Source organism: Adiantum capillus-veneris, chromosome 7 (assembly GCF_014529385.1).
Source record: "Adiantum capillus-veneris isolate H3 chromosome 7, ASM1452938v2, whole genome shotgun sequence".
Taxonomy (NCBI): Eukaryota; Viridiplantae; Streptophyta; class Polypodiopsida; order Polypodiales; family Pteridaceae; genus Adiantum; species Adiantum capillus-veneris.
The window spans coordinates 127,092,554-127,120,352 of NC_140937.1; the positions used below are offsets into that span (position 1 = coordinate 127,092,554).

General features: G+C 44.4%; 1 protein-coding gene across 1 annotated transcript in view; it reads left to right on the plus strand.

Annotated features, from left to right (window-relative positions):
* LOC147454588 (uncharacterized) overlaps nt 1-27,799 on the plus strand; it is a 42,246-nt gene that overhangs the window by 3,337 nt on the left and 11,110 nt on the right. The window contains exons 2-3 of the mRNA XM_086516489.1: nt 15,350-15,676; nt 15,917-16,099. Coding sequence (XP_086372615.1) covers nt 15,350-15,676; nt 15,917-16,099 — 510 coding nt within the window. The remainder of the gene's footprint in view (nt 1-15,349; nt 15,677-15,916; nt 16,100-27,799) is intronic.

The following is a 27,799-nucleotide window of genomic DNA, read 5'->3' on the forward strand; positions in this document are numbered from 1 at the left end:
ATTCTTTTATTCAGGGAGAATTTGTATACAAGCACGAGAACCCGAGGAAACCCCTCCGTTCTGTAATCTTAGACCCGAAGGTTGTGCTTTCCCGTAAAGGGCTTGGGCACAAGGCCGTTCCTTTCCGTAAGGGACTTAGGCGCGAAGCCGTACTTTCCCGTAAGGGACTTAGGCGTGAAGCCGTACTTCCCGTGAAGGGCCTTCCCATAAGACGGGAGATTCTTGCAAAACAAACCACACAAACACGCGACAACAATTCGTATGGCGAATCCACAATAGATACCTGTCGCTCTTGCGCGGGAAAAGCGACTTCCGTGCTTCGTAGTCTCGCGATCTCTTGTGGCAGAATCTTCTCTTGCTGATGTTGGTACCTCCCATGAGTGAGGGCATGTGGTGCTTTTATAGCTCCCTGGCCACGGCGCTGTTCTACCCGAAATAGGGAGAGAGAATTCGCTGGCTGGTTTTGTTGCTTTATCTTCTAAGTGGCTGCCCACTTATTAAGTGGGCGGCCGGCATATTTTAAAATTGGTCTGAACCTGCCCAAAAACTCAATAAAACCTTATAAGTTAAAACCAATGCATTTAACAACACTTCCCAGGCGTCCCTGGATGCAACCACATGCACGAATGCAATGCAAACATAGATTCCTCGCGGGAAAGCGTCTGCCTTCCCGCGATTGTTCTTGCTTTTCGTAAAAAGCTTCATTGAACCCATCTTTATTCTTGTGCTTGCGTTCTTACGCGTATTTTCTTACTCAGTTCGGATTTCCTCCTTAGCCTATGGGATGCCCTCTTACTGATGCACTCGTCACCCATCATGTGACGCATCAGGGACACTCGTAACCCGGCCCATTCCACCGAACTTACGGAAACTCCTTCGCGATGTTTACCGTCACCCATCAAATGACACATCAGAGTTGTCCGTTCTTGATGGCAGTTACTGTAGCTACAATCTTTTAACAGTTCTTAGTGCACACAATAAAATATCCTAAAAAGGAGATTAATCATTAAAAATAAGAAAATAGTCCAATTAGCAACATCCCTCTTGCTTCTAAACAGTTGACCTCAACTGTAGTGCTTGGACATATACCTCCAGTATCTCGGGATAAGCTGCTAATTCCTCCTGCGTCATCCACTGAGCATCTAGATTCGAATAGTTCTTAAACTTAACCAAATACTTCCGTGTTATCTTTCCGGATTTGAGAGACCGCTCCTGATGACTTACTATCTGCTCCGGTTGGAGTATTTCTTCCGTTTCCTCAACCTCAGGAGGTTCCTCAGCACTAGGCTGGCTTGGAGGCGGTCCCACATAAGGCCGGAGTAAACTGACATGGAAAGCATTATGGATCTTCCAATTAGGCGGTAGCGCTAATCGGAACGTGACATCATTTACTCGCTCAGTGATCTTAAACGGCCCATAATAACGGGTAGAAAGGTTTACCACCTTCCCCTTATGAGACGCTTGTTTCTTAAGTCTTGCCTTCTCAAACTTGAGTAAGACTAACTGTCCCACTGTTAAGTCTAGATTCCTTCTGTGCTTGTCTGCAGCTTTCTTATGCTTTTCCTGAGAGCGTAGAATAGCTCTCCTAACTTGCCCGTAGGCTGTGTCCAAGTCTCGGACAAATTCATCTGCTGCAAAGATCTTATCCTTAGTTAAAAGGATGGGTGGAAGCAAAGGCTTACCATATAGAATCTCAAAAGGTGCTTTCCCTGTCGATTAGTGTATGGTATTGTTATACGCATACTCGACAAGAGGCAAATATTTCTCCCAGTCAGATTGCCGGTCTGACACATAAGCTTTTAACATATCCAATATTGTGGAATTGGCTATCTCACTTTGCCCGTCCGTTTGAGGATGGTAGGCAGATGAAAAATTCAGCTTCGTACCAAGATTATCCATCAAAGCACGCCAAAAATTTCCTGTCATGCGAGGATCTCGATCACTCACAATAGACTTAGGCATTCCATGATGCTTAAAGATCTGTGCCAGAAAGACCCTAGCCATATGATCTGCTTTTATCGTTTTCTTGACTGGTATAAAGTGTGCTTGCTTGCTAAACCTGTCCACAATGGTCCAGATCGCGTCATTTCCAGTCTGAGTTCTAGGGAGGTCCATGATGAAGTCCATGGCAATACTTTCCCAAGGTTCATTAGGCACAGGCAAAGGTTGTAGCAACCCAGGCGTCTTATGCCGATCATACTTCACTTTTTGGCAAACCAAACATTCCCTTGACATACTTATCAATGTCTACGTTAAGGCTAGGCGAAAAGAAATATCTTTCCATGGCTAAGGTCGTAGGGAGAATACCCCGATGACCTGCATAAGGCGAAGCGTGTGCTTCATCCATGATCTTCTTTCTTAATGGTTCCGCCACACATATGGCCTGATGGTGGTAGAGGTAGAGATAATCGTCCCGAATGGAATAGGGAAACTCATTCTCTCCATGATGTAGCTTTCCCCAAACGGTGGAGAAGTCTGGATCATTCGGATACAAATCCGGTAGTGCTTCTAATTCAATGATACACCGAAGTGATAGCGTTCACCCTTGGCCGCCTAGACAATGCGTCCACGACCACATTCTTACTCCTAGCCGTGTGAAGGATCTGGAAGTGAAACATAGACAAAAAGTTTGCCCATCTTATCTGCTTCTCAGATAGTTTCCTTTGCGTAAGAAAATACCGCAAACTCTGGTGATCAGTCTTGATCACAAAATCCGCTCCTAGAAGATAGTGCTTCCAGTTGGATAAGGCGTGAATCACAGCCGTGAGTTCCTTTTCGTAGATTGATGCATGCAACTCTGCATCCTTAAGCCGTCTGCTTTCGTAGGCCACTGCATGGCCTTCTTGGTTTAACACTGCTCCGATGCAATCTCCTGAAGCATCGCAGTGAACCTCAAATGGTTTTCTTAAGTCAGGCACTATCAAAATAGGTCCATGGCTTAGCAAGTACTTGAGCCGATCAAAAGCTCCTTGTTGTCTCGATCCCCATCTGAAAGGAATCTTCTTCTTTGTCAAGTCATAAAGTGGTCCTGCTACATGAGCAAATCCTCGAACAAACCTTCGATAATACGAACATAATCCCAGGAAACTACGTACATCATGTACCGTAGTGGGAATAGGCCAATCTTCTACCACTCGGATCTTGGCAGGATCCATACTCACTTTATTGTGGGAGACTATATGGCCGAGATAGTGTATCTCAGAGAGAAAGAACTCGCTCTTCTTTGCATTCACATGCAACTCATGCTTTCGCAATTCTTGAAACACTAAGTCCAAGTGCTTCCGATGTTCCTCTTCTGACTTAGAGAAGATGAGTATGTCGTCAAAGAATACTCCCGTAAAAGCTCGATACGGGCTGAAAATGCGGTCCATCATGCGATTGAACGTCGCAAGAGCATTGGTCAAGCCGAAAGGCATTACCAAGAATTCATATAGTCCAAAGGTTGTGCGGAAAGCAGTCTTATGGACATCCTCAGCGGCGATCCGTATCTGATGATACCCACTCTTTAAGTCTATGCGACTAAAGACACTTGCACCCTGCAACTTATCAAGTATATCATCAATCCGAGGGATCGGAAAGCGATTCTTGACTGTGATCTTGTTTAAAGACCTATAGTCTATGCACATTCGAAACGTGCCATCTTTCTTCTGCACAAGTAGAACTGGAGAGCAGTAGGGTGAAGCACTTGGCCGTACTAACCCTTTCTCTAGAAGCTCGTTGACTTGCTTCAAAATTTCCTCTTGTTGAGCAAGACTCACCCGATAAGGGGGTTGATTGGGAGGCGAGCTACCCGGTATGAGATCTATGCGGTGATCTTCCGGGCGTACCGGAGGGAGTTCATCAGGAAGTGTCTCCGTGAAACAATCCTTGTACTTTTCAATAAATTGAAGACGCTTAATTTCCAGACTAGAGAGAGAGTCCCTACTAGTTTTATCCTTTGCAAAAATCAAGTAAGCAGAAACACACTTCTTCATTTCTTTCTTAATGGAGATATGGCTTACAATTGGGAACTGCCAATCTCCTGCATCAGCTTGAATCTTTATTTTCTTACCCCCATGATCAAAAGTGAGGGTCTTTTCCACATAATCAGGAATAGGTGTCATGTGAAAGTGCCATGGCATACCCAAGATGATATCCCATCCCTCGATAGGTGCCATCAAAAATGATTCGCGGTCCTTGTACTCGCCAATCCGAAGATTGAGCTGTCCTTGCACGGGAGTTGCATTGGTTGTCAACCCCTCGAATGCCGATCCGGATGTAACCGGTGTGCCAAGCTGAGCCGGTGTAAGGCACAAACGTTCTGCAGTATCCAGGGAGATGAAGTTATCCGTGGATCCTGGATCATAAAGAATCAATACTCGCTGGTTGTTCAAAGACCCCCAGCCCTTCAGAAGTTAACGCTTCCCTTTCTCCGTTTCTGTGTTTCCTTGAACATCTGGAATTGAGTTCGAGCTTGGTGGTGCGGGTTCCTTCCTTGCTTTCTCTTGCCTCATAGAGGCTTGCTCTTGCCGTTGCTGCTTTAGCCAGCAGTCCGGTTTCATATGTCCTTTCTCGCCACAGTAGAAGCATCTTCCTTCCTCTCTGAAAGTTTGAAGTTGAGTAGGAGAAAGATACTTAGTTCGCTTGCCAGTGCCCTCTGGCTTCTTAGAATGATCATCGTCTCTAGATGGAGGACGTTTTCTTCCTGGCCCCCCATGGTCATCATAGACCCCTCTTTGCCTTGCACGGTAAGTGCTATGCTCCATCTTTCTGGGCGTCCCAGTTGAGTGCAAATCCTCAGCAATGATTGCTGACTCCATCATCCTTTGAAGAGTATCATGCGGATACACCTTCATACTCTTTCGAAGCTGCGGTTGGAGACCCGCTTCGAACTTTCTTTTCTTTTCCTCGTCGGCAATCTTCATGAACGGAGTGACCTTCAGAAGAACCGACCAATACTTGTCCACATAAGTCGTTACTCTTTCATGTTCCTTCTGGGCAAGCCAGTCCCATTCCTTCCGTATGTCCTGCTCAAAGTCAGGCGGAAGAAATTGTTCATAAAATTCAGATTTGAAGCTCTCCCAAGTTCTGGCCTGAGAACCTTCGAGAATCTTGGCTAACCACCAATTACTTGCCGTTTCCTTGAGGTGCATCCCCACATGACGTAATTTGGATTTTTCTGTGAAGTGCCCATTGGTAAAGGCGACTTCAAACTGTCTGATGAAGGACAGTGCTTTGGAGATGTCTCTCCGTCCGTTGTAGATTTCAAACTTGATGTCCTTGTCGCCCGATTTGAAGACTCTCATGCGATGTTGAGACTTGCGACCATGCTTCTTGAATCGAGGCTTATCTTTAGGTTGATGTAGGGTAGTAGTAGTAGCAGCTTCCTTCTTCTGATGCGATGATCGAGAAGTAGAAGTATAATCAGGAGAGTAAGATGGAGATGAGATAGAGATGTCCTTGCTCTCGTCTAGCAAAGAGAGCGCTTTTTTCTGGCCTTTCATTGAAGTAGGCCGTTCATTCCGATCCGAAGATCCTTTGTGCACCTCGGCACGTTCTTCTTCTCTTGCCTCCCGTGGTCTCACGCCAACAGTGTTGTCAGGATGCTTGGTTGCATCAGTTCCATTCGTTTTCTTCATTCCGCCCAAAAGCTTTTGGACGTCTGGCAACAGTAGGATTTGTTGCAACTCCGCAAGCTGAGCTTGCACTTGTTGAAGCTCCTCTTCAACGCTTCTCCCTTGGCTCGACATGGTTCTTCCCGTTCTTCCCGGAACCGTCCTTCTTTGCAGAGAAAGAGAGGAGTCCGAGCTATGATACCACTGTCACAAAACGGGAGCGTACACGAGCACTTGAAAATCTGAAAATTAAAATACTTTGCAAATGTGAGAGAAGGGAGAAGATCGACACAGTATTGGGGACCAGAAGATGGGCTGGTCCCCCCTCCGTTATGAGTATTCTTTTATTTAGGGAGAATTCGTATACAAGCACGAGAACCCGAGGAAACCCCTCCGTTCTGTAATCTTAGACCCGAAGGTCGTGCTTTCTTGTAAAGGGCTTGGGCACAAGGCCATTCCTTCCCGTAAGGGACTTAGGCGCGAAGCCGTACTTTCTCGTAAGGGACTTAGGCGTGAAGCCGTACTTCTCGTGAAGGGCCTTCCAGTAAGACGGGAGATTCCTGCAAAACAAACCACACAAACACGCGACAACAATTCGTATGGCGAATCCACAATAGATACCTGCCGCTCTTGCGCGGGAAAAGCGACTTCCGTGCTTCGTAGTCTCGCGATCTCTTGTGGCAGAATCTTCTCTTGTTGATGTTGGTACCTCCCATGAGTGAGGGCATGTGGTGCTTTTATAGCTCCCTGGCCACGGCATGAATAACTGCTCGCGTAGAGATTGCGGCCGTTTTTTTTTTTTTTTCTTTTTTGCGCTGTTCTACCCGAAATAGGGAGAGAATTCGCTGGCTGGTTTTGTTGCTTTATCTTCTAAGTGGCTGCCCACTTATTAAGTGGGCGGCCGGCATATTTTAAAATTGGTCTGAACTTGCCCAAAAACTCAATAAAACCTTATAAGTTAAAACCAATGCATTGAACAACACTTCCCAGGCGTCCCTGGATGCAACCACATGCACGAATGCAATGCAAACATAGATTCCTCGCGGGAAAGCGTCTGCCTTCCCGCGATTGTTCCTGCTTTTCGTAAAAAGCTTCATTGAACCCATCTTTATTCTTGTGCTTGCGTTCTTACGCGTATTTTCTTACTCAATTCGGATTTCCTCCTTAGCCTACGGGATGCCCCCTTACTGATGCACCGGTCACCCATCATGTGACGCATCAGGGACACTCGTAACCCGGCCCTTTCCACCGAACTTACGGAAACTCCTTCGCGATGTTTACCGTCACCCATCAAATGACACATCAGAGTTGTCCGTTCTTGATGGCAATTCCTGTAGCTACAATCTTTTAACAGTTCTTAGTGCACACAATAAAATATCCTAAAAAAAGAGATTAATCATTAAAAATAAGAAAATAGTCCAATTAGCAATAGATGCTTGGTACTGCGAGGCTAAGGCTGAATGTTGAAACGTTGATAGTTCATAGGGCTGAAATCTGCAAACTGATGGTGATGAAGGCTGAAAACTGATGGCTGAAATCGTTGGTACTGATACTGAAAAACGCTGATCTAAACGCTGGCTGAATGGGTGGAAACGCTTGTGATGATGGGGCTTCCCAAAATCATGGATGGCTGATGATGGAAATGCTGGAGTGCTACTGAAAACGCTAGGTACTGCCATACTGGGTCCTTGTACTACGGTGCTGCGGTACTTGTGCTGTACTTGTTCTTGCCTTCAAGTGTGACCCCCAAGGGTCACCTATATAGCAAGGAAAAGCTGGGTCAAGCAACCATAAATGAGAGCCTCCACAACTTTGACAAATTACGCTTAAAATGTCACTTACTAATAACTTAAGAGACTGTTCACATGTTTACATGTCTATATGCTGAACTGGGTGTTTTGTGCAAGAGAGGGTATGCAACTATGACCTGCTTGAATATGCACATTTTGAGGTTCACAAAGTGCCAGGCTAGATCCGAAGCTAAACTAAGATTGACGCTAGACTGTAAAAACAGCTTGTTCACATGGCTCAAGGGCAATGCGCACGTGACATTGATGAAGAGCCCGTATGAGTATTGGAATGGCGATCTTGAGAAAAATCGCGTCCTTCACCACGATCAAGTGGAACATTTGAGGGAGGTGTGCTTTGAGATTGTCGATCTTGAGAGTAGAACCTTGAAGTTGAATAAGGTACCATTGCTTGCTGCTTGAATTGAGACTGTCGCTGTCGACTTTAGCTATAGCGTTCTCTGCGATCAGTGTTTGAAGATCGTTCACTAGGGAGAAAGTTTCGTGTAGGGCGCCGATTATCGCCAAGACGTTCCACATAGACGATTGCAGCATCTAAGGTAGTAGGGTTGTATTTGTGCACATCGTCCTTCAGGGTTGGTTCAAGCCCGTCAATGAAACTGTGTAGTTTATCATAGGGTTGAGATTCTCTCTCTCCAGACTTAATTTATGAAACTCTATGATGTACGCGGCCAACGAACCAATTTGGCTCTGTCGTCGAAGAGAGGACCGGGCATGAAAATCCGCATTGGCAGGCTCGAACGCCTTCCGAATAGCACGCCGGAATTTATCCCAAGAAGGTGTGTGGTTACCATCATGTCACGTGACACATCCAAGCCTATGTGTCCGTGGACAAGCTACAACATGACCAGGGTTCAATCAGTCAAGTCAGTTTAGAATAGGAAGTGATTTGACACTTTTGTGAGTCTGTTCGCAGACCGTGCATGACCAGACACTTGAATTAGATGCATATCCTCCGGTTGCACACAACATGATCATCAACATTCCCATCAGAATCCATCAGAATACATCAGGGGAATTTTCCAGAGCATTAAACCTATTTTCCATATTTTTGATATTTTTCACTTATTTATTAAGTGACTTTTGTTGGGAACTAGGTAGGGCAATTTTGCTAAGATAATATATAAGCAAACCTAAGGCTAGCACTTTTTGGCAGAAGAAGAAGGAGAGCATCAGGCACTCAAGTGCAACAGGCCTCTGGAGACACTTCTCAGCAAGACGACCCCCCCCCCCCCCCCCCCCCCCCCCCCCCCCCCCCCCCCCACACACACACACACCCCAACGTGGCGTTTTTCCCTAGCAACTCTAGCGTTTTACCTACAAGATTTCTGGTGTTTTCAGCAGCGTTTTTTCAGCCCCTTGCATAGGCGATTCTACATCAGAGCTGCAGCCCTGCACTTGGCGTTTTGATCAGCAATCTCAGCCAGCAGAAAGGACTCAGTATTCAGCGTTTCCATCAGACAGCAAGTGGCGTTTTTACACCCAGCTTGGCAGCGTTTTCCGCGCGGGATTGCAAGAGTTTAAGGGACCAACAACCAACGTTTTTGGCCAGTTACAACCAGCGTTTTTGGGCTGCCATATTCAGCGCTTTGCATCAGCAGATTTCAACATCCATGGCGTTTTTGGACAGCAGTACAACAGGTTATCGGAACTCTCAGTTTTCAGCCATAGACTCGGTCCCGTCGTCACCACTGTCGACATCGACATAGCCCATTAGACTTGCATCAATTAGCACCCATCTACTCTTGTACCAGATTGTGCAATCAATAGTAGACCACTCTCGCCAACGAGAGTGGGGCCTTCAGAGGAGGGTTTTACAACGTTTCTGGTGTCGTATTCTCTTCTCTCTCTATCTCTCAGTCTCATGCACCTTCACGCACAGTGTCCATTCACTTTGTTTGTGTCAACTGCACTCTCTCATTAAAGAACGGAAGGCTCTCCCTTCCATAAGAAAAAGGAACCTTGAGCACAGTTCGGAGCACTCATCTTGAGCAAAGTTCAACATTCATTCCGTTGCACCTTACATTGGTATTAGAGCTTTGGCAGTGTTCTGTATCACTCAAGGAAAGAATCACAAGAATCACATAATTTCTTTTGCTTGTTGCGGTCGTATGTAACCTAAGTCCTCTTGGGCGTGTCGTTTCCTAATCGTGTTTTTGAAGAGTGACAGGAAACCCAATAAAGAAGGGCTTGTCCAGCCTGCCCTTGTGCCTCTTTTCGCTCATTGAGAGCGGACTGTGCACTTAGCGTCGGGCCAATCGACGTGAGGTGGGAAAAAGCAACCTTGGTGTGAGCGCAAGGCCGCCAAGGGGTGCGCCCGCGGAAAAGAGTAGAACTCGGGTGAAGAGAAGATCCTTCTTTAACACAGATTGCAAGCAAAAGAAGTACCTCAAGACCCTCAAGAACCTCAAGAACTCAAGACCCCCAAGAACCCAAGACCCACAAGAACCCAAGTTTCTCAAGAACTCAAGAACCAAGATCACAGTGTATGGTCATCACCCGAAGCGGAATGGATACTTCGCATGGAGGTGGTGAGCATGGGAGTGGCAAAGAAGAGTTTTCCCCACCGGGAGGTTTTCCCGACCCTCTCCCTTCCCTATCTATGCCACGGATTGTACCAAATCCTATGGAGGCTTTGGTCAAGACAATACTGGACATGATGGCACAACAAGAAGCGAATCATTTGGCGGCCGAGAAAAGACAGGCAGAGTGTGCGGCACAGAGTGAACGACGCATGCAAGAGTTGGTCCGGCATGTTCTCACCTCGAAGTCTGAGCCAGCCAAAGATGTTGGTAGTTCATCAAGCGGCGCAGCCGAGATTCGGACTCCAACAACCCGGTCACAGAGAAGATCCGGTTCAGTAAGTATGATGGTAAGATGGATGCTACGGTTATTCATTCTCGTTTGCAATCTAATGCTTATTTTGCGACAACTAAGAAGACAAGAAATAGCAAGGTTTTGACGGCAGCTATGTACCTTGCCAATGATGCCATCAATTGGTACCACGCATGGCAAGAGGCACAGTTAGCCGCGCACCTAGAGGAAGCCGACGAATTCACGGCCCTTTCCTTCAATTGGGCTGATTTCCAAGACAAGCTTAAGGCGCAGTTTATGCCACCTTAGTACCTCGCACGATTGAAGGACGATTGGCGCGCTCTCAAGCAAGAAGGTATGCCAGTTATGTCTTTCTCTAATCGTGTTTTGCAGCTAGGTACCCAATTACGCAAGTCGGATGATGAGCGCAAAGAGGCATTCCTTTATGGATTGGATGAGTATATCAAGTATGATGTCGAGGTGCTCGATCCAATTGATCTCAACAAGGCGGTAGCGATTGCTCTCGCATAGGAGATGAAGCACAACAAGGGAAAGCCCAAGGAAAACAAGACTTCAACAAGTACCTCTCAAACCTCTCAGAACGGTAAGAACGGTAAGAATGGTAAGAACGGTAACTCTTCTAACCAATCTTCCAATAGTCTCTCAGAAAAGAACTCTCAAAGTGAACCTAAGGGTAAAGCTAACACAATTGCTAAACCTAAGCTCACTCCAGATGAAAAGGTAGCACAAGGAATTCTAGGAGGATACATCACATCAGAAGAGCAAAGCACTTATTCTAAGGAAGGTCGTTGTTTTCATTGTCACATTAAGGGTCACATAAAAAGAACATGTCCTAAGCTTGACTCTAATGATTCTAAAGAATCCACAGAACCCACTTCCTCTGTCAATGCAATAAATGACAACACGAGTGTGCCACAAGTTTCTCATGACCCTCCCATTGATGAGTCTCTCATTAAATGTTACGGTCATATGACAGGGCAGCGTTTTGTCATATTGTTTGACCCAAGCAGTATGCATGATGCGATTAGTCCCTCTCTTGTTGAGAAAGTCAGCCTAGAGGTTAGTCAGAAATCTCTTCTCGAGGTTTCTAGCTTCACTCCCGGTATGGACTCTCTCATCACGAAGGAGTGCTTTGATGTGTTGTTTATAGTTCAACAAGCTGCTTTCTGTAGAAAATTTTTAGTCTCTTCTCTCACAGGATGTGATATGATTTTGGGCATTTGATGGTTTCGTGAGCATAACCCTCTCATTGATTGGGCGGAAAATACGTTCACTTTCAATGCCAAAAGTGACTCTCCCATTGTCATTCGTGGAGAGCAAGTTGTTCATTCTCCATCTCTCATTTCTAATGTGCAGGCGAAGATTGAATGGATTCAGGAGAAGGAGACTCTCTCGGTCTCGTCTTCTCCAAAGCATGCTACACAGGATTTGCATGATCAAGATGTGATTTCTCACAAGCGTGATGATTTGCATGATGACCAAGATGTGTTTTCTCACAAGCATGATGATTTGTATGATCAAGACGTGATTGTTTACAAGGATGATGGTTTAGTTGATGCTTTTTCTAGCGAAGCTAACCTCGTTGCAGATTTGATCAATCACGAAGAATCGATCTTGGCTTTCAAGTCGAGGTCCACAGCACCCCCCCAGGCAGATTCGATCAAACACGACAAACTGATCTTGGCTCTCGAGCCTAGGTCCAAAGAACCCTTACAGGAAGTACTATGTGTTCGAATGATTCATCAGCACGCATTGTTCGAGTGTTTCATTCATGATGGTTTCCTGTATTTACTATTTAGTAAGCGTCTTTATGTGATCCCTTTTCCTAGGCATGACATATTGTACGTTGAGCACGTTTCACTCATGAAAAACACGAATGTATACGGATTCTTCATGAAAAGCTGAAAAGTATGCATTCAAGGAAGTCACATTTCATGTCTCTTCCTTGGCACGACACAGTTGTAGAAAGAGCACATGAAAGTATGAGCACCAAGCATGGGCATATCCGTTGTGAATTGCAACACTTGATTTAGATCAGCATGACAAGATTCGATCTCATTGTTTTGTGTGTGTGTAATGAACGATTTGGCACTCCGTCTATTTGTTCATCTACATTGCATGCACAGTCTTTGAGGAAGACAAGATTTTTTCCAGTCACTTTACATGGAATAGGTATGTTCATGTTTTTGTGTTGAAAGTGGTTTTAGGAATTTTCAACCATGGAGATTCTTGAAGAAAGAAGAAGCACGACTCTAGACGAAGTTGAAGCATTGAAGGAGCCACAAAAGACGTTATGTCGCTTTTGGCGCGGCCCAAAGAAGCAAACGTTGCAGACCTTTATGAAGTTCAAGTACCGCACGACCCACACATCAGAGTGGGCCGGCGAAGAGTCCTTCCCAGGATTCCAGACCCTGTTGGCGATCTCCCTCGACGCCATACAGTTCGGTACCAATACCTCACTTTGAAAAGGAGGGGATGTCACGTGACACATCCAACCCTATGTGTCCGTGGACAAGCTACAGCATGACCAGGGTTCAGTCAGTCAAGTCAGTCTAGAATAGGAAGTGATCTGGCACTTTTGTGAGTCTATTTGCAGACCGTGCATGACCAGACACTTAGATTAGATGCATATCCTCCAGTTGCGCACAGCATGATCATTAGCATTCCCATCAGAATCCATCAGAATACATTTTCTAGAGCATTAAACCTATTTTCCATATCTTTGACATTTTCACTTATTTATTAAGTGACTTTGTTGGGAACTAGGTAAGGAAATTTTGCTAAGATAATATATAAGCAAACCTAAGGCTAGCGCTTTCTGGCAGGAGGAGGAGGAGAGCATGAGGCACTCAAGTGCAACAGGCCTCTGGAGACACTTCTCAGCAAGACGACCCCCCCCCCCCCCCCCCCCCCCCCCCCCCAAACCTGGCATTTTTCCCCAGCCAAGATTTCTGGCGTTTTCAGCAGTAGCTTCATTGCAAATAGCCTCAGCTTGCCAGCGTTTTTTCAGCCCCTTGCATAGGCGATTCTGCATCAGAGCTGCAGCCCTACACTTGGCGTTTTGATCAGCAATCTCAGCCAGCAAAAAGGGACTCAGTATTCAGCGTTTCCATCAGACAGCAAGTGGCGTTTTTACACCCAGCTTGGCAACGTTTTCTGCACGGGATTGCAGCAGTTTAAGGGACCAACAACCAACGTTTTTGGCCAGTTACAACCAGCGTTTTTGGGCTGCTATATTCAGCGCTTTGCATCAGCATATTTCAGCATCCTTGGTGTTTTTGGACAGCAGTACAACAGGTTATCGGAACACTCAGTTTTCAGCCATAGACTTGGTCCCGTCGTCACCACTGTCGACATCGACATAGCCCATTAGTTAGCACCCATCTACTCTTGTACTAGATTGTGCAATCAATAGTAGACCACTCTCGCCAACGAGAGTGGGGCCTTTGGAGGAGGGTTTTACAATGTCTCTGGTGTCATTCTCTTCTCTCTCTTATCTCTCAGTCTCATGCACCTTCACGCACAGTGTCCATTCACTTTGTTTGTGTCAAGTGCACTCTCTCATTAAAGAACGGAAGGCTCTCCCTTCCATAAAAAAAAGGAACCTTGAGCACAGTTCGGAGCACTCATCTTGAGCAAAGTTCAACATTCATTCCGCTGCACCTTACACATCAGCAGCTTGTCATTGCCACCAAAGAAATGCTATGTCTCTCAACAGAGAACTAGCAAGTGCTACCTTTTTACTCTCTACTTTCTGGGAGATCACCTTCGGGAATATCGTCTATGTATGAGTGAAAAGGAATCTGCACCTTGAAGAATTCGTTAGCCATGATGGCGAAGTGTCCCGTGTGCAGTGTGCGCACACCAAGCCAGCCCTAGAGGGAGAGGCAGGAGGATTGTGTGTAAACTGAAAACGCTGGCTGGTTGTCATAGTTAAAAAAAAAAAAAAAAACCGCAAGTTAAATTGAAGTGAATATGGGCTTTCACATAAGGGGTTAATTCAGGGGCTAGCCGGTCACTTGAATGAAAACCCTTGGGCTGATTTTTTTTAAAGTTTGCGCTGCTGGTCTTTTGACGTAAAAGCTCCAATGAAAGGAGGCAACGATTCAGCCCAATGAATGAAGAAAGATTCAGCCCAGCGATTCAGCATGGCCACACTGGGGAAAAGGTGTGGTAGGCACGCAATTCAGGGTGCAAGTACTCGGGGAAGCGGTGGCAGCTTGCCGTCTTGTGCCCTTTCGTGTGAAGGGGTGCGAGGGCGGGTTTGAAAGGGTTTCACCTGAGGGAAGGGAGATGTGAAGAGTCACCAGCAGAATTTCACCGGTACGCCATACACACGCATGTGTGTTTTCTGTTTTATTCTTAACATTGGAACAAAAAAGTTTCAAGTTACCTCATGCTTGTATATGTGTGTGTACCATTTTTCTTTTGCTTCCATACAACTCCAGGAGAGGGTAAGAGTGTAGCGGTGAGGGTGAGAGGCTCACAACCTTAGGGTGTGGGAATTTTTTACCTCTGATACCACTTTGAGGATTAGTAGTGCTAATCTTGTAATTAAGACTAAAACTTCATACTCAAGATCAAACTGAGACTCAAGAGACAAGAACACTGATGTTTGATTGAATGAATGAATGCTTGAAAATTTGATTGAATGAATGAATGCTTGAAAACTGAGTACAATGGGCTTGCTACCTTAAGTCACATATGCATGTATATTGAATATCTTCTTGGCTTGTATGGTTGGGAATATTATGAAAGTCACTGCTTTGAAATGTGTTGGTTATTGCCCTTGAAAGTATATTGCAGCTGCTCATATGAGTTGCGCACACCGCAATGGATACTTGGGATTTTTATTCCATGAAACTTTTCTTTGCTCACCATGGTGAGATGTGGGATTTATTAACGAGTAGGCATCTTGGTAGAGTGCCTATGTTTTCCCATCTCAATTGTTACAATCTCTTTCAATCTTACATTTGAGTGAATTGTATGCAATGACTAAGAGTTGCTTCCTCTTTGGATTAACCAAAATGCAATCGACAATTATATGCGTACTTGACATTTGTCTGCATTGTTATTTTAGTTCAGTCTTTTAGGTTTGGGTGATGTTTGCAGGTGCTTGGAGTTCCTGGGAGTAAATACAAGGGCTTTCAAACTCGTGCCGAAGCAGAAAATTATGTTAATGACGTTTTACCATGTTCCCAAGTTTCAGTTGTTTCAAGTCCTGTATTCAATAGAACACAAGCAAGGGAAAATCTTGATGAAACGAATGGACATTATTTGCCTTCAGCTGCAGCTTCAAAGTGGGAAATGACTCATGGATGTTCAGATATGGTCACTGTAACAATGAAAGAAACTACTCCTTTGAAGGTCTCAGGTCCAAAGGAGGATGTTACGTCAAGTTCACAAGCATCAATAGAGGATCCATCCCAATTTTACAAGGTTAACTGCTGCTATGAGCTTTTTAAACCTGTTTTAAAAAAAAAGGCCATTTATTGTAATGCTTGATAGCACAAAAAAGGTTTTAAAAATAAAAACCTACTTTTTATATCCTTTGCGAAAGAATTATGGTATTCTCTCGGAAGTGAGACAAATGTCTTACATTAGATTCATAATAAAACACTCTGTCTTTGACGTCCTTGACTATATTTTCACGGTAGCATTCTGTTGCTTTGTTTGCAGCTGGTTGAAGAAAATGGACAGCAGTTTGTTGTCTTCGAATCATTGAGCAAATTTGATTCTTATTTTGAATTCTTATGCCGCTCAAAGTATTCAAGCACACATGTTTTGGAATCTCCTTCTAAAAACCCTAAAATCAGGGCCAGAAATCAAAGTGCCAATGCTATTCAGCACATACAATCAAAGGTAGGATTTTGATTTGACCATGCCAAGCAAGATGAAACTGGCAAGTTTATGTTAGTAGGCTGGTTTTGCATCTGATCAGCTGTGGTGTTTATGCAGTTGTAAAATTTAGTGTGCTTATGTTATCAATGGTTTTAAGACTAGTAAATTATAGTCTCCTTGATTAGTGAGCCTGAACTACGGCAGTAGCTATTGCATCTATTTGATCGCTATAATACTAAAGGTGTACTATCAAAAGTCTTTTACTCTAGTGTGGCTTTTTGAACAGATAATCGTTTTCACCCTATCTAAGTACCAGAAGGCCTACCTTTGTTCCTCAAACACAAAGATCAGGGCTTCCTTTTGTTTGTTCCAACTTTTGCAACCTATTATTTTGGGCCTTTGAGATCCATTCCTTGAGCTACCTTTATAAATCTTTTAAATCGTTCATATAATTTTGGCATGACCATCTTCCTCATCCTCTTTCTTTTGTAAATACAATTTATTGTTCGATATAAAATTAGATATTATGAAAGTGTTTGAAACACATGAATCTTTTGTGTTTGTTTGAAAATGCAGATTATTGTGCATAGATTTGTATGGAGGGTGTGCTTTACTTAGATGTGGAAGGGAGTCTGCCACACAGCTGTGTCCACTTAGCAAGTGCTCTATTGAAGAGCATGCAGTACAAGGAGATAAAGTACCCCTGCGACATAGATAAGGTGCTCAATCTGTACACCTGTATCATTGGCAGATTGCCCATGATATAGATGACATATCGGCCTCTCCACCATCGTTGCAATGAAGAAAGTAGATGTGGCAAGGAGTGGCTCTAGGCTTTGGTACTCGTGGCCGCCTAGGTGCACGGTAAAGTCTTTGCATGGTTGTGCCTTCTGTGTGGGTCCTTAATTGGAGTGGGTGTGTGGGCAGGCTATGGCTGCGTCTTTGCTCATGAATAAGTGAAACGACTACAGCTCCTAGCCTCCTCAAACTCCCGCTTTTTACGGTGATTGAGGGTCATTCTATGCGGGCACGCCACTCCGTGATCTCTCGCAATGCACGTTGCGGACCTTTGTCGCAAGAAACTAACCCATAGCTAGGAAGCTTGGTTTACCAATTTTGTGCACTCATGTGCGTTTCCTTAGTTCGACAACATCTAGGAAATGCCCAATTTCCTAGATGAACTTTACAACACAGAGGAAAACTTCACTAACAAACCTGTGATTGGAATTAACACTTCAAAAGTAAACAGGGCTTGGTAGCTAGAGCGCTCCCAAGCAGACAATGACACCCTGTAGGCCCCAAAGATTGGCGCCCCTTTCGGTATTTCTTTATTCTTATAAAACTTAAGGAGAAAACCTGCAAGTTCCTATGAGCTGTCCCGCTTTTACTGGCCTGAAAATGGTCTACTCTAGCCCGATTTCGGCAGCATAACCGCAGTAGGAGGCTTCATAGACAAAATCCCCATGCCAAAGGCGACCTTCCCGGCGAATACAAACACTTTCCCAAACCTGGCGAGAATCTGCAGTACGCTGAATTCTCTGTTTTCTGTCCTGAAAATGCACCAGATCACCTGTCCAGTGATCCCATCACTTCCTCGAAGGTCTTGGGGGTATTAGGGATCAATAAGGGTCAAAACCAAAAACCTGCAAAAATACAGAGCAGGCTGTAATTCACTGTTTTGGGCTCCGTTTCGTGTCCCGGTTGCATACGTAGCAAGCTCTCGTTCTCCCGCACCCATAAGGCTACTTGCCCTTTGAATCGGACGAGATTTCTCACGTGGAATCTCTCTAAATTCACCTGTACTTGTGGGGGATTAGCAATTAGCTAATCCAGTACATGGACAAGAGTCTCTTGCCTTGGCATACGTGCATGAACCCACACAATTGTACATACAGATGGAAAGCCCTTGAGCTGGGTATCACGATTCTGTATGTAAAGGGGGAGAGGTGCGCGAGAGTGGAATCATCGGGCTACATAAGACAAGGGAGAAGGCAAGCTTTCCATTAAAGCTGTGAAACTTGCACCCACTACTCACCCACACATTGTAATCACTTATTGAGCAAGAATCAGCCCCCTCCCTCAATTTGGGCACCCCCTCTTCTTGCAGATCTGGCAAATTCATATGGTGCCGCCATGTGTCCACTTAGCCTTTTTTGGTTTAAATTCCTAGTACCCACCAACTTATAAAGTGTAGCGCGGGGCCTAAATGACTTTGAACTGAGCCTAGACACCCTTTTGCCGCTCGGATTCTAGTGCCGATTGGCCCGACCATCTCGTGGCGACCTGCCCTTCCTGACATCGGGTGAAACTCTCAGCCGTTGGCCGTTTCACACTAGCCTCATAATCTCGGGCCATTTGTGACTTCAAAAAGAGGGTCCCAAAAAATAAATAAAAATCAAGGGAAAGAAACCAACAACTAAGGTTAGTGGTTGCCATACCTCGTGACACCACACTTGCACGATCTCGACTTTCTTCGACTTTCTTAGAGACAAAAAGAAACTTTTCAATTAGAAGGCAAATACTTTGAATGCTTTCAGATAAGACGCACTTTTAATACTTGTCCACATTGAGCGGATAAGTCAACCTTAGAGCAGCCTTGGGCTAAAAAGGCAAAAGACAACAGTAGGACTTGAACAAGGTATTTGTGCTCTTACCATGCCAGATGCATCCAAGCAATTATGTAGAGCTTATGGGAAGCTTCGTGGTAGTAAAGCACTAATTTTCGTCGATCTAGGAGCCATTGAAAACTTTATTTATCTAGGATTTCTCAAAACCATGGATTTTGATTATGATCAATTTGCCCTTGGCATTGAACGAGAATTGGCTACCGGTGACACTAGTACATTTATTCCACTTCTTGGTGCTCTTCTTGTCGCCATAGTTCTTTTCATACACGTTTGATTGCCCAATCGTACGTTTGCAAACGTGTGAGTATGATTGGATTTCATACTTTAGGCTTAAAAAATGGGGCGCCTAAAATTGCTTGGCAATTTTGCAATGTGCACATGTGCTCCAGTCTTTTAGTTATTAACCTCTAGGTTCTAATGTGTAGTCTTTTGCCCTTATTGCTTGAAGATAATGGAAATTCATGCATCTTGTCTTATTTCCCTTCTATTTTCTTTATGGCGTATGAAATCTGACGTATGATATTTTCTACGGGTCTGAATCATACTTTTTTTATACTCTCATACCCGTATATACGCGTATGTAGTATGTCTGGCGTATGAAAAAACTATGCTCGACACTATTCAAGTATATCATGGAAAAGTCACCTTCCATATTGTGCAATTGGGCCACTGTGATGCATAGTTGGGAATGCCTTGGCATCATTAGAAGGATGCAACCATCACCATTTGACAACGAACTATTAATCTAGAGGGAAATACAATTGTTCTTCGTGTCAGATAAATAGAGACCAACATTGAATGATTAATAGAGACTAACGTTGAATGAATTTTCTTTTTATATCCCTTTGTATTTTGATACTTTTTAACGAACACTGTTTGAGAATATTATATGGGTATTGTTTGAGCTTGTTTTACCTATTTGACCTTGTTTGGGTGTCGTCTGAACTTGTTTGGATACTGATTTCAATACTGTTTGACAAAAACCTCTATATGGTCAGTTGAGCACTCTATAGATACGATATGGAAACGAAGACCTTGGTTTGAGAATTTGATTCCTGCACGGTCAGACTTGTTTGAGTACTGTCCACATGAGCAAGGATTTTACTTGCACGGTCTCTATGTTTTGTGATTGCATTTGTGTAATTCTCATAGCATTTTGTAGCATTTGTGTAACAGACTTGGACACTCCAAGTCAAGAATCTACTGCGACACCACAATTAATCACTTCAAAATAGTTCATAGTTCACAATTGATTCAACACGGGCCCGACAGAGTTCCGTGCCTAGAGATATTTGCCCCAAAGACTTGCGCCCCTTTCGGTATTTCTTTTTGTATTAATCTGCGTTCAAAGTACAAGTAAGTCGCCGGGGACTCACTCTCAGACTCTGCGTTCAGATGCTCTGAGAAGTGAGAGCCCAAAGACTCTTTTAAAAGTTTACAAAGGGATGCTAAAAGTAGAGCCCAAAAGCTGAAAATCAAAAGCCCCAAAAGCTTCAAAAATTGTCCATAAAAAGCTGCCCCTAAAATTAAAGCAACTTTCAATTTTCCCTCTCAAACCCTCTTAAGGTATTAAAGCAAGGCCTAAAAGCTGCTTCTCCAATTTGCGTGGAATAAAGCAGGGGCAAAAAGCAGCGCCAAATCTGCCGCTGATCTGCCCACAAAAAGTGCCGTAATTCGTGGATGTCCGTACAGCCTGCCACGTGTCTAGCGTTCCGCAATTTCCAGGACTGGGTAGCGGTACAGGCAGCCACGTCAGCATTTCAGCGTCTGTGCATTTTCCCGGCTTGAGATAGGTGTGTGTGTACACATGGGCAGCCACATCATCACATTTTGTGACAATTTGTGGAGCATATGAATCTAGTGCATCAAAAGTTCCAACTTGGATGAGATAGACTGGGTATATGGTCTTAGTGTATAAAGACATCTATAACAGATCAGCGCGATCTGGGAGTGGTGATGACTGATATCACTATGCTAGAATGGCGACAAATCCGACGGGGATGAGATGGCTAGATAGAATCTGATAGAGGAATTGAATTTTGTGTGATGCATGCTAGAGAATGCACTACCTGCTGTTGATGGTCATTGGCATGCATGCATGAAGACACAATCTGTTGAAGAATCGGCTTGAATTTTGCAGGTGTAATTGTGGGCCATTACCTTTCTCTCAAGGGGAATATGTCACAAAGAGATGATGTGACATGACCCTAGGAACCGTGAAGGTTAGGGGAGCAAATGGCCGGCAATGTGAATACCCAAAGAGCGGATCAAAGCCTGCTAGCTACAGACGTCCATAATTTGCGGCGAGATTTTTGGCGGAAATTACAGTTTTTATAATCATTAAGGAGTTTTTGGATGTCACTAAATTAGCAAATGCTTTTCAAGGGCACCGACTTTTTGTATGTGATGCTTTTTTGCCACAGGCCTTTGTAAGAGAGCCTAGAAGACCACTACCGCAAATCAGCTTGGTAGCAGATTGCAGAGTGCGCTCCACCAAAATTTGTACTCTGTGAAGATCAATATAAAAGAAATATCAAAATGGGCACGAGGGTTTGGGGACACTCTTATGGGAGAGGAATTCCGGAACTTCTTGTCTATAGTGTGATCTCTCTTTCTATTTAGCTGTGTGTCAAACTCTATTCCAATTGTTCTTTTATTTGGCGCGTGGTGCCCAAATTGGTTCAGGACCTGTAGGAGTGAGGCTCTCTTATAAGGCCCTTGCTTGAAAAGTATGAGATACAAAAAGTTGGCACCTTTTGAAAAGCATCTGCTAGTTTACTGAAGCTCAAAAACTCCTGAATGTGCGTAAACTGCCATGTCATCATCCGTAATAGCCTGCAGCCAGATTTTGGTTTGCTCTCACACTGCTGGCCATTTGCTCCCCTAACCCTTCAGGGTTCCTAGAGTCGTGCCACACCATCTATTTTTGAGTCCTAGTGTCACTGGGAAACATTTTAGGGAAACGTTTTACTTTTGAAACGTTGTGTTTCACCGGTCTAATGATAGAGCACAGTGAAACGGGGGACCGAAACGTGCATGTATGAAGAAATGTATGGTCGGCATCAATGGGTAGTGGGGGGTTTGTGAAGGAAGTGATAAGGTGTAGTAAGGAGGTGTTACCTCTCTAGACTAGAAAGAGCATGGGCGATCGCTACACTTGTAACCAACAAGCCTCTGGGGAGGCGTTGAATCCACATCAGACACATGAATAGAATTAAGAACTGAAATGTATGGTCGCCATCAATGGGTAGTGGGGGGTTTGTGAAGGAAGTGATAAGGTGTAGTAAGGAGGTGTTACCTCTCTAGACTGGAGAGAGCATGGGCGATCGCTACACTTGTGTAACCAACAAGCCTCGGGCGAGGCGTTGAATCCACATCAGACACATGAACAGAATTGAGAACTGATAACATTTGAACATGAAAACAAACTATAGTCGAGACACGAAGTGGCGGAGTTCCACTTCCAGATGGACTTGCCTCAGAGTTTGGCACTTCTTTTTGTATTATTGCGAGAGTGAGCCCCCCAAGGCACTTATTTATAGACATTTGACCCAAAAGTAACTGAATGAAACTTGTTTTGAAATGTTAAACTCGTCCGTGTTTTACAATTGATTGGAGTTTGAAAAACTATGAATGTGGATGAGTCTAATGTGAAATGTTGGACCAAGACTGTGACTTTATGCAGGCTCTCACTGCATGGCACATGTGCCATTTTTGTACTATCTTGGATAGATAGGGTGGAGCATGATTGCGTGTTGTCAATGTCTACTAATCTGTAGTGATGTGATTTCATGCACGCTCTCAATGCATGGCTTATGTACCTTTTTTTTGTACCGTCTTGGATAGTTAGGTGTTATGTCCCGCTTATTACAGGAGAGGGGATCTAGCCTAGACGCCATTGGGATGGGTGTCCAGTGTCCGGGCGGATGTAGTGTGAACACGGCCAGTGTGGTCGGCCATTATTATAAAAGGGAGGCCAAGGCCGCATTTGTAGTTATCGACCCCCACTGACAGAGTGCTAGTGGTTAGTCCATGAGGCTAGGAGTGCGCGAGGTCACCTCGAGGAGGCAAGGATGGGTGGTATGGGACGCTCGGTCTTACAAGTGCACGCCCCCGTCCTCGGACGCTGGCCCGAGCATGGGGGAGCTGTCGGATGGTGGCTATGGTCGGGTGGTTCGTCCGACGCGTGACTGTAGGCGGCGGTCTGTGTAGCTGGGAGATCCACTTTGTGGGTTCGTTTCATGGTATGGGAGCCGGTTTGGTTGCAGGAAAAACCACGTGCACACCTTCGGATTTGCTCGAGTCGGGGAACCTCAATTCCGCGTAATTTTTAGTGATTAATTGTTGAAATTACTTGTTTTTCTTCTCGTAAATGTGTTTGTAGGTGAAAATTGACGTTCTTTTACTGATTTTTAAAGGAAAATCAGCAATTTAACAGGTGGGAATGCTGAAGGTTGAAATTTTTTGATGAATTTCAGAGGATTATTTCTTAATTTGCTGATTTTAGGCTAAATTCAGCATACTGTACCTTTTGAAATCTCTCTGTAATGTCCTTTGTGGGAAGCGCGCGCGCGCACACACACACACACAGAGAGAGAGAGAGAGAGAGAGAGAGAGAGAGAGAGAGAGAGAGAGAGAGAGAGTATATTACCTCTCTGCATCTTTCTCCGGGTTCTCGAAGAGCAACCTTGCAAAGGACGAAGAGGGAAGAAGATCGCAGCAAAGGGCATTTTCTAGCATGGAAAAAAAAGTAGAGCTAGCTCCAACGTGGAGTCTCGCTCGCGTGTTAGCACAAGCGGCACACGCCTCGGTAAATCTCTCTCTCTCTCTCTCCACGCGTCAATTGCAGCTTTTGCAGGGCTTCGATTTTTCTTACGCTACTTCCTCTTTTGCGTTGAGATTTTTTTTAAAACACTATCTCTTCAATAAGTGACTCTTTATTTTTTTTAAGTGTGGCCAAGACACCTTGAGTTTTTTTTTTTATAAAAAAAAGGGTGTGAAACCTGCACATTATTAAGAAGTCACTTACAGAAACTCAAAAGTTTACAGAGAAATTCATTTCTTGCCTTCCCGCTTCTCTCCCGACCCTCTCTCTCACCTACTTGCGTTCTTGCGCTCCCACCATTACGTGCTCGCCTCTAGACGCTCACACCGATGTGTAGAGCTCCTCATAGTACAACTTTTCGCAATCGAAAAGTGCAGAAAAGGTCGGTACTTGCGTGTAATTTTCAGTTTTTCTCCGAATTTTGCCATGGATTCCTCCAACTCGGATGCGTAGCGTGACGACGCCCCGTTTACGCATGCTCTGTACACATGGATCACAAGCACTTTCCAGAGCTTTGACGAGCGTATGTCCGCTCTGGAAAACACGAATGTTCGGACGAACTGTCACAAGACGGGCACCACGTGCCAATAGAAAAGAACAGACTGAACAAACTTTTAGCACTTCAATAACAACTAAACTGAGAGAGAGAGAGACGACATGCGACACGGAGTGGCAGAATTCCACCTCAGAGAGTATTGGCCCCAAACCTTGGCGCCCCTTTCGGTATTTCTTTATATTGCATCAACACAGTACAAGCCGGTACTCCAGACTCTGCACCTTCTCCCGGAAGCATGCTAGAGAATGAGCCCTAACCTCATATTTAAAGGCCCTTGGCCTGAAAAGCAGTTATAGTAAAAAGCCTTTAAAACTCAAAAGCTTCTGGTCCAAAAGCAAAGTCAAAAAGCTGCCAGTGCAAGTTACAGAAATCCGTACAACGTGCCACGTCATCAGCCAACCGCAAAACGTGGAAATCCGTACAACATGCCACGTCATCATGTCAACGCAATTTTCAAAAATATGCCACGTCATCAGTTTTTGCGTGTGTCCGGATCTTGCTTCATTTTCTTCCTTTATGTCACTTGGGGCCCCATTGAATGGGGTCCCCATAAGTTGGTAGGACTTCTTCTGTTACTTGTTCTTCTTAGGGTTTAGGCCCCTCGGCGACATCTGTAAGTTGGCTCCATTCTTTAGGCTTTGACACGTCAGCAGTTTGTTACACGAACATTCGCTTGACCTCTCTCGAAGGGGCCGTGCAGGGATTTAATGCCCGGCTTACCGCTCTGGAAAATGCTGCTCAGTCGACGACTGCGCGTATTTCCGTGCGAAACCCATCTCCAACAATTGCAGATGTAGGTTGTTGCTTTTGGGTGTTCACAAGGTGGTGGTCCTACTGCCACGATTCTGTACCAAACCACTAATTTTCTAGGAGAAGAGAAAGAATGTACGGCATTGGCCGTAGATAATTGGCTTCACCAGTGGACCACGTATTTCGATCTCCATGGGGAGCATGATGAACGGAGGATTCAGACAATTCCTCTTTATTAGCGCAGTAAGGCGCTTACCTGGTGGCCTACGACGTGGGCTGACTTTTGTGTGAAATTCAAGAGGGATTTTGCCAAAATGTACCCTTTGAAAGGTTATGCAAAATTGTAGAGTCTTTTGATGAAGACTCTGTCTTTTGATAAGTATATGACAACTTTCAAGGAAGCGCTCACCTTTTGCAAGGTGGATTCCACTCATGCTGTGCACATGTACCTGTTGGGATAACATGAGGACTACAATTGGGCCTTAATTAAAGACAAAGCCTTGATTGACGTCGAGGATGCAGTGACAAAGGCTAGGACGTTCCATTTGATAAATGGAGCGAATTATGAGAGAAGAAATTCAGACCACCAATCCGGCGAGGGTCTTCGAGGAAGCGACCTTGATTCGAGCAAAGGTCCAAATCACCGTTGAGACCTTCTCAGGAGAAGAAGAAAGCCAAGAATGCTGCAGTTCCTGATGCAGTGAAGAAGGGGGCTTGCTTCGGCTATGGCCAGACGCTCCACCAAATCAAGGATTGCCCCAAGAAGAAGACCAAGAAGCTGCAGGGGCGTCCTTCGGTTCAGATTCACGAGATCTCAGGTAACTGTGATATTATTCACGTTGAAATCCATCACTTAGCGCACAATTCTTGCACTAACTATACTATTAGTACCAAAGTGTTTGATAAGCATGATCTTCTCCATTTCCTCGGGAAGATCAATGGTCACGACGTGACCGTGCTCCTTGATAATGGAAGCTCACACAATTTTGTGGATGCAAAACTCGTGCTAAAACTGAGCCTGCAGACGCGAGATAGTGACCGTTAGTATCGCTTGAAGATGGCTTGTGGCGAGGATACGGATGTATCATAATTGCCACAGAGTTTCGAAACATTTCGTTTGAATTGGAAGTTTCGAAACGGTTTCGTCCGAGAAAGAAACGCTAAAACAGAAGTTCCGTGCAAACTAAAGAAATGTACGTAAGTTTAAGTGGTATAAGTTGAGATCTATGTTTTAAGCATAATCTTACAATTAGACATGAAAAAGAGGGAGGATAGGACTAACTTTCATCATTAGAAGCAAGACAGAACCTACATTCATGACATTGAGGATTTCATGACCGAAACAAAGAACAAGAGGCTTCAAGGTTTACATGTAACATGAGCTCTACGAGCAACAAATCAAACAAGATAAACTGTCAAATTCTCCTCTTCCTCCCCCACCTCCTCCTCCTCCTCCTCATTTTCTGAATCCTCATTATCACTGGCTGAAGATTCATGAAAGGCCTCTTACGGTGCAACAATAGTAGTAGCTGTTTGGGCTCTACCAGTAGCGTTGACTTACGAGCCTTGACTTTACCTTTGAAACGTCCAAACTCATACAGAAATGTCTCGTACGTTTCATGAGTAAAGAAACGTTTCTTGGCAACACTGGGATGTATGGAATCAGATGGTTCCAGATTTGTTGCTCGAGCTAGCTGATTACAAAGAGAATCTGGATTTCCACATCATGCGCCTGGACAGAGCAGTAGTTATTTTAGGAATTCCATGGTTTTATGATAAACAAGACTCATTGTATATAGACTATGTACATCACTCTCTTGTTTTTGCTAAACAGGACATGCCTCATGTATTTGTTTCGCTTTGTAATCAGATTTCTGTAAATAATGGTTTTGCAATAACAATTGTTAACTGCTTTGGAATTGTTTAAAGATACAAAGTCTTGTGATGTTGATTTTTATCAGTGTGTACCATCAGCTTGGTTTGATTCATTAGTGCTTGGTACTTCTGTCACTGAATTTCGTAAAAATGTTTCATCCTCCTGTTGAACTTCGGGATTTTGACGAATTTAACTTATCCGAGAAATCATGACTGATTTCAAGGATGTTTTTCTTGATGATCTACCTCCTGGCTTGCCGCCTTCGAGAGGACTAGATCATGTCATGGAGTTGGTGTATAGTAGTCAGCCCTTCTCAATGCAACCCTATCGGTTTAGTAAAACCGAGGAGGACGAGATTCAGTGGCAGCTGAAAGATTATATCGACAGAGGTTTTGTTCGGCTACGTAAAATTCCGTGGGGAGCGCAAGTGTTGCTTTCTCAAAAGAAGGATAACACTATGCGCTTTTGCGTGGATTATAAGGGGTGTAAGCTCACTGTCAAGAATAAGTACCCGCTCCCGCGTATGGACGATCTGATAGATCGGCTCCATGGGGCGTTGTATTTTACGAAGATAAACTTGCGATCAGGCTATCATCAAATACGGATCAAACTGAAAGATGTTCCCAAAACAGGGTTCCATACGCGTTATGGTCACTATGAGTTTTTGGTCTTGCCTTTTGGTTTGACCAATGCTCCAGCTATGTTTCAGCAGATGATGAATGATCTGCTTAGACCGTTTCTAGGCAACTCGTTGTTGTATTTCTCGATGACATTTTGATCTACAATCGAATTTTGTCTGAGCATTTAGCGCATATACGCGTTGTTCTCGAAGTACTAAGAAGTGAGAAGCTTTATGCTAAGGCTTCTAAGTATGAATTCTTTAAGGAAGAGCTTTTGTATTTGGTTCATATTATTACTCGCGATGGAATTTGCTTGGACCTTGAAAAATTGGATAAAGTGTGAAATTGCCCCAGCCGAAGAATGTGCGCCAAGTAAAGTCCTTTTTATGCTTTACTGGATTCTTTCGCAAGTTTATCAAGGACTACTCTAAAGTTGCTGCTCCGCTTACGCAACTTATAAAAGGAGG